General features: G+C 39.2%; 1 protein-coding gene across 1 annotated transcript; it reads right to left on the reverse strand.

Annotated features, from left to right (window-relative positions):
* Nucleotides 5,357–6,309, reverse strand: LOC104709505. Its single transcript, XM_019229164.1, has 3 exons — nucleotides 6,149–6,309; nucleotides 5,478–5,568; nucleotides 5,357–5,383 (listed from the first exon to the last, which is right to left on the reverse strand). Exons 1-3 carry the CDS (start codon nucleotides 6,307–6,309, stop codon nucleotides 5,357–5,359), a joined length of 279 nt encoding a protein of 92 aa, XP_019084709.1.

Here is a 6,597-nt window from a genome sequence, read left to right on the forward strand (position 1 = left end):
GTATGCAACTGGAATGAAACAGGAATGAAACAAGACAAACACAAATCATAGACACAGAGTTCTGGGGATGAACTCGAGCAGCACTCGACCGAGTGTAGGTCGAGTGGGTGGTCGAGCTAGACTAGACGCAGAAACAGAGCAATGCAATAAAAACAGAGTAATGCTAAATCCAATCAAACAACAAGCAAGCAACAGGATTAAGACTAAGATTTCAATAAACAAAGAAGGTCCTGAGGATGGATTCATGGGATGGACTAATCATTGTGGTTATCTAACTTGGTCAACAAATCTCAAGCAAACTTTGAGCTAACCTCTAGACATATTAATCTAAGACAAGTTTCTCCCACTCTCATGGTCAAGAAACAATCAAACCTATGCAATTCTAGACTTGTTCTCACACAGTAAAGAATCTACACAAGCAGGCATTAAGCAATACATCTCAAACCAAACAAGACCTCTAATCTCTTAGCAAGCCTAATGGTAAGCTCTAGATCTAGCCTTATCTATGCTTCCTAAACATTGGTGTGATGCTAAGAAGCTTGAAATCAGACTCTACCCTCTCAGATATAGAATCAGCATTAAGATCATCTACCCTAGAAGAGATCTACAACAATCAAGCTTGACCAAGTCACACAAACCACAAGATCAATCCATCCTAACCCATCCTCAAGATCCTAAGGAAACTACTCACAACAATACATGGTGATGAAAGTCAAAAACCCAGAAAATATTGAAACTTGCATTATTAGAAAGATTAAACAAAGATCTTCAATATTGATGAAAGGATGAAACTCAAATTCTCAATATCTTGAAAGTTATAGAACCAACAAAATATAAGAATCTAGTCTTCTTTTTTAAGGAAGTACAAGATCTTAAAAATAAAAATGCAAAAGGAATAAAACTAAAAAAGGTAAAAACTAGGTTTAGGGAATATCTAAAAAGTTGCACACTTTGGTGGCTGCAGGTACAAGGCCTTATATAGGTGAGGAGGTGGAAGCCCTAAAAATAGAAAAAGTCAAAGTAGTCAACGGCTCGGTCAACTCGACCAGTGCTCGGTCGAGTCCATGGTCGAGCTGGCTTCTCTCGTGCACACTCCACTCGGTCGAGTCCATCTACCCACTCGGTCGAGTCCATCTACCCACTCGGTCGAGTGCTTGGTCGAGTTGGACTCTGGACCTTGGTTCTTCAGCCTTAACTCTCTTGCTTTCCCTTCAAGATTGCTTCACTTCTCCTCAGGATTGTTTCCATGCTCCTTAAGCTCCAAAATCACCTGTTTATGCATGAAAAGATGCAAATGCAATGCAACTAAACTCTAATGCATGATTAGTCCTAAAGCTACACAATAATGATGAAAATGGCTAGCAAAAGATGCAAAAGATGTGAATAAACTAAGGGAAAACATGGTAAAATATATGAACATCAGATTACTATGGAATTCGTGGTGGGTTTGCCAGTGTCCAAGACGTTTGATACTATTTGGGTCATTGTGGATCGGTTGACTAAGTCGGCACATGTTTTGGCCATTAAGAAGACTGATGGAGCAGCGGTCTTGGCTAAGAAGTATGTCAAGGAGATAGTCAGGTTGCATGGGGTGCCAACGAGTATTGTGTCTGATAGGGATTCCAAGTTTATTTTGGTGTTCTGGAAAGCGTTTCAAGCAGAGATGGACAGTAAGGTGCATATGAGTACAGCTTATCATCCCCAGACAGATGGACATTCGGAGAGGACGATCGAGACGCTAGAGGACTTGCTGAGGATGTGTGTGTTGGATTGGAGAGGCCATTGGGCAGATCACTTGAGCTTGGTAGAGTTTGCTTACAACAACAGTTACCAGGCGAGTATTGGGATAGGTCCTTATGAGGCTTTGTATGAGAGGCTGTGTCGTACACCATTATGCTTGACTCAGGTGGGGGAGAGGAGCATTTATGGGGCAGATTTTGTTCGGGAGATCTCAGAAAAGATTCGAGTTCTCAAGCTGAACATGAAGGAAGCTCAGGATCGACAGCAGAGTTATGCCGATAGGAGGAGGAGAGATCTTGAGTTTCAGGTAGGAGACAGAGTGTACCTCAAGATGGCCATGTTGCGGGGTCCGAACAGGTCATTGACTGAGACTAAGTTGAGTCTGAGGTATATGGGACCGTTCAGAGTGATTGAGCGGGTGGGACCGGTTGCATATAGGCTGGAGATGCCTGAGGTTATGCGTGCGTTCCATGTTTCGATGTTGCGGAAGTGTCTCCCTGAGGATGATCAGTTGTTGGCTAAGATTCCTGAGGATCTTCAGCCTAATATGACTTTGGAGGCTAGACCGGTGAGGGTTCTCGAGAGGAGGATCAAGGAACTTCGGAAGATGAGAGTCCTTTGGGACTGTGATGGTGTTGAGGAGCAGACTTGGGAGCCAGAGACGACAATGAAGGCAAGGTTCAAGAAGTGGTTCGAGAAGCAGGTCGCGACTTGAACTTGTCTAGCCTTGTTCAAGTTGTTGTCCGTGGCTGGAGCGGGAATGGAGTATTCCAGCCCATCTCTCTTGTTTACTTGGTCGCTTAGGGGTAGTTGGTTTTGCGACTAAGTAACAAAATGAGGTGGTGTTTGGGATAAGAAGTTCCGCGAAGCTGGTATCGGAAAAGGAAAGTTTCCTGAAATGGAATTTCCAAGAGTGGAAAGTTTCCAAAAGTGAAAAGTTCTAAAATTGGTAAGTTTTATGTGAGTTAGAATTTGACCATTTTTTTTAGTGGTTGTGGGCCTTGGAGGGGCTTGTGTGGCCTTCGTGGCAGATTTTTGAGTCATTGTGCCCGCGTGTGGCGGTATTTCGAGACATTGTGTGGCCTTTGTGGCGGGCTGTTTAGCCAATTGTGTGGCCTTTTGTGGTGGGCCATGGAGACGGTTGCACGGGAGTCCTTGACTGATGGTTGTTGAAGATTCGAGGACGAATCTATGTTGGTGGGGGAGAATTATAACATCCGCAAACCGGAATCCTGGTTTAGAGGGTGCATCGATCGATGCACTATGTGCATCGGTCGATGCAAGGCCGGTTATGTGCGGACGAGTTTAAGTTAAACGCTGCGTTTTGGGTTAGGGAAAACCCTTAACACGAGTTTCTGTCTCATTAGTCATGTTTAGCCGCTTTTGAAAGAAAGAAAAGAGAGAAAAGGTGTTCCTAAGTGTTCTTGACTGTTCCTGAGGAGTTTGCGAGATTGGAAGCTTTTCCTATAGAGATCTGTAGCTGGGATCGCTGTAGGAGCTTCCTGGAATTGTTTAGTGCATGACCATGGCTTATCTAAGCTGGAGATTTCTCTGATATGCTTGTTATGTGTTGTTAGGCTTGTTAGTATGTTAGTTGGGACATAGGGAAGCTTTCTTGTGGCTTGGGATCGAGTTTTGTGGTTGTAGGAACGAAGATCCGGTGAGAAGCTTCGGGGAAAAACGATGCTCAGCATGTGCGTCGGTCGATGCAAATGCAAGGACGGCGAGTTAAACCTAAGGTTTTTGTGCTATGTCGAGCACGCATCGGTCGATGCAGCGTGCGTGTCGGTCGATGCAAGCCTTGTGTTGGTCAATGCAACCCCAATCGGTGTCGGTCGATGCATGGTTGGTGTCAGTCGATGTAGAGTCCTGGTTTGTTATTAATGTTTGTTGATTGTTGATTGATGGTTAGAGATGTCTCTATTGCTTGTGTGTATAGCCCGGTAGATGGGAGGATTATTGAGTGTTTATTAAATACTCATGCATTGCAAATTGTGTTTGTGGTGCAGGTAAAGGCAAAGTATGATCCTGGAATCAAGGCAATGAAGAGGAAGATGTTCTAGAGACTCGATTGGATGTTGTCTGGCTTGCTAGGTTGCTAGAGTTGAGTCCTAGAATGTTGTTTAGGATTGCTGGTTCTCTGGTTTATGTTGATTGGAACTATTACTGGTTATTATTTTTTTTTGATTATTGTATTATTGGATATTTATTGGTATTGTTATTTCTCCTGTTTGGTGTGTTTGTGGTTAGGTGGCTAGTGGGTTTGGGACCACTAGTTGTAGAGTATTTATTTATTATTAAAAAAAAACGGGTCGGATCGTTTCAATGGAGAGTATTTATAATAATACTGAGGCATCTCAATTGTTTTGTGTGGTGCAAGTAAAAGGAAAGTGTTATGCGTGGAATCAAGGCGATTAAGAGGAGGATGTTCTAGAAACTCGGTTGTTTGTTCTATGGTGATGTTAGGTTGCTAGAATAGAATGTAGTTGTCTAGAATGGTTGTTTAGGTTACTATTTCATTGCTTTATGTATTTGTTGATTATTAGTATTAAATTCACTGGTTATTGGTTATTATTTCTATTGGGTTTCTGGTTTAATGTTATTGATTATTTCCGCTCTATGTTGATTGGGGTTAGGATATTAGTCAGTATGGGATCACTAATTTAATATTATATTAAAAACAAAAAATTGGGTCGGGTCGTTTCAAAGGTACCATCACGTTCATCGAATTTGAAGGTAGATTGTCTTGCTCGGTCGTCTAGATCTTTAGCTTCAGCAATTTCTTTTGTAAACTCTTTTCCTCCGGTATAGGAGTTCTTTTCTAATTAGTGTTTGGTTGACAAAAAAATTAGAAATGTACTTAAATATTTTATTGAAAGGTTTGTTAAATTTTGTTTGTGAGCTTTAAATCTCTTAAATTTAAAATTGGCAGTTTCCTACACTAATAATGTATTAAAAACAGTTGTACCTTATTGATTCAAAAGTGTTGGCCAGTATGCATATCAATCATTTGATAACTGTTAATTTAATTTATTTTTATTAAAACTGTTTTAAATATATTAAATTCAAAGTTGATATTTTCTACACTAGTAAAAATGACAAACCATTAATACATTATTTTTTTTGCATAAAATGAACACTGATTTTATGTATTTTAATTAATGTTCATATGAAAGACATATTTTTGTCAGAAATTAGATACTTCAAGCATATAATGACACGAATTCACATTAGATATGCATTTCACAACGATAGTCTGAAATAAACACCTAAGAATTATCTGAATCAAAGAAATAGAAGGTGTTTTTACTAGTGAAGCTAGAGCCAAGTTCACTAGGTGTTTTTATATAAATAAGTGTTTTTCAAATCAACTAAGTAAGATTGGTGGCTAGAGCCAAGTTCTTCTCCAGCCTCTATCTCTGATTTATCCACGTCATTAATACCTATTAATTAATATCATAATTATTGCTATATCATATTTATATATATTTGTAGGTAACTGTCACAGATATAATTAATGTACCGTCCTTGTCGATACAATTTAAGCATAGATATTTTCATCTCGCTTCTTTTGCTCATTTTCTAGATATCGCTTCTCTTCAATCGCTATCTCTATCTAGGAACGCAATTCCTTTATCCGTCTCTACATAATAAAATAATTATATTACTGCAAAAATATTATGAGGTAGTAATAATAGTAGTAAATATATGGAATCAACTAAGAGAGGTATATATACCTCAAGCTCCATGGATCGCTTCACTAAAGAATCTAGATATTGAACCTTCTTCAACCTTGAATTTGGAGCTGAAACACGGTTTGCAATTATCCTACATATATAATTAAATATGAGACACTGAATTCAATTACAACTTGATTTAGCTGATATATATCAATAGGAAGACAAGGAGCTATATAATCCCTCTTCTTTTCCAAGAACAACGACATTTCTCAATCCCTCGCTATCTTTTCGTTCCGAGTCGGCAAGAGCACTCTAAGATCCTTTTTCAAACCTGCTCCCATTTCGTTGGAGTTTCGGACCCTTTTTGATTTTTGAAGTACAGCCCTGCTCTATAGTGGAGTTATCTATCAATCGATTTGAAAATAGCACGTTCATCTCGCTTTTCGTTCATTTTCGCGGCAACGAAGTGAAGTTCATGAGACCACGGCGGAGTGGAGCAGCCGCAACACTCTTTTTCCTTAGCTGGATCTCGCTGGGAGGGTACTCAGAGTATAGTGGGTACCTCGTAGGACCTCGACCGGTGTGGTACACATATCTGTCAATGTCAATCAAGTAATAGAATTCATTCCCACTGTCTGAAGAAGTTTTTTTTCCAGCTCTTGAGCTGATTGAATGATTTTTGTTCACTGCTAAGCTAATCGATAAAGAATAATGAAAAATTGTGTAACCTTTTGAGCTTCTTAGAATCCGTGGCAGGATCAATATTTTCACGTCTACGAATGGTGAAGCTTTGCTTAACTTCATATTGGAGGTAAACACCTTTCATCTCTCCTGCTTGGCTATCACTTCGGGAAACTCCAAATGATGTCGCAATCACAGGAAAGCTCATTGAGTTAGTTTTTAATTAGTAAATTTTAAAACTTTGTTTAAAACTTTTTTAGTATGAGAATACTACTATCGAGCATTATTTTTATAGTGACGAAAGCACTACTTAAATATCATATTTTCCCTTCAGTTGCTCGTATCTTAGATTTTTTACTATTTAAATTACATATTAGACCAATTCATTTTTGCCAGATGTTAGGCCTTATCTTTAGCAAAATTTTTCTTTTATTATATTTTAATATTTCAGTTTAAAAGAAATGTTAAGATTTTATTCTAAAACTTGATCTAGGCG

This window comes from Camelina sativa, chromosome 8 (assembly GCF_000633955.1).
Source record: "Camelina sativa cultivar DH55 chromosome 8, Cs, whole genome shotgun sequence".
NCBI classification, from domain to species: Eukaryota; Viridiplantae; Streptophyta; class Magnoliopsida; order Brassicales; family Brassicaceae; genus Camelina; species Camelina sativa.

What these genes read in the sequence shown, in the direction of transcription:
- LOC104709505 (XM_019229164.1), bottom strand. Translation starts at nt 6,309, where the DNA reads ATGAGCTTTCCTGTGATTGCGACATCATTTGGAGTTTCCCGAAGTGAT. An exon ending in GATTCTAAGAAGCTCAAAAG is followed by an intron (nt 5,569 to 6,148) that starts GTTACACAATTT and finishes TTATATATGTAG; the next exon opens with GATAATTGCAAACCGTGTTT. An exon ending in AGCGATCCATGGAGCTTGAG is followed by an intron (nt 5,384 to 5,477) that starts GTATATATACCT and finishes TTTATTATGTAG; the next exon opens with AGACGGATAAAGGAATTGCG.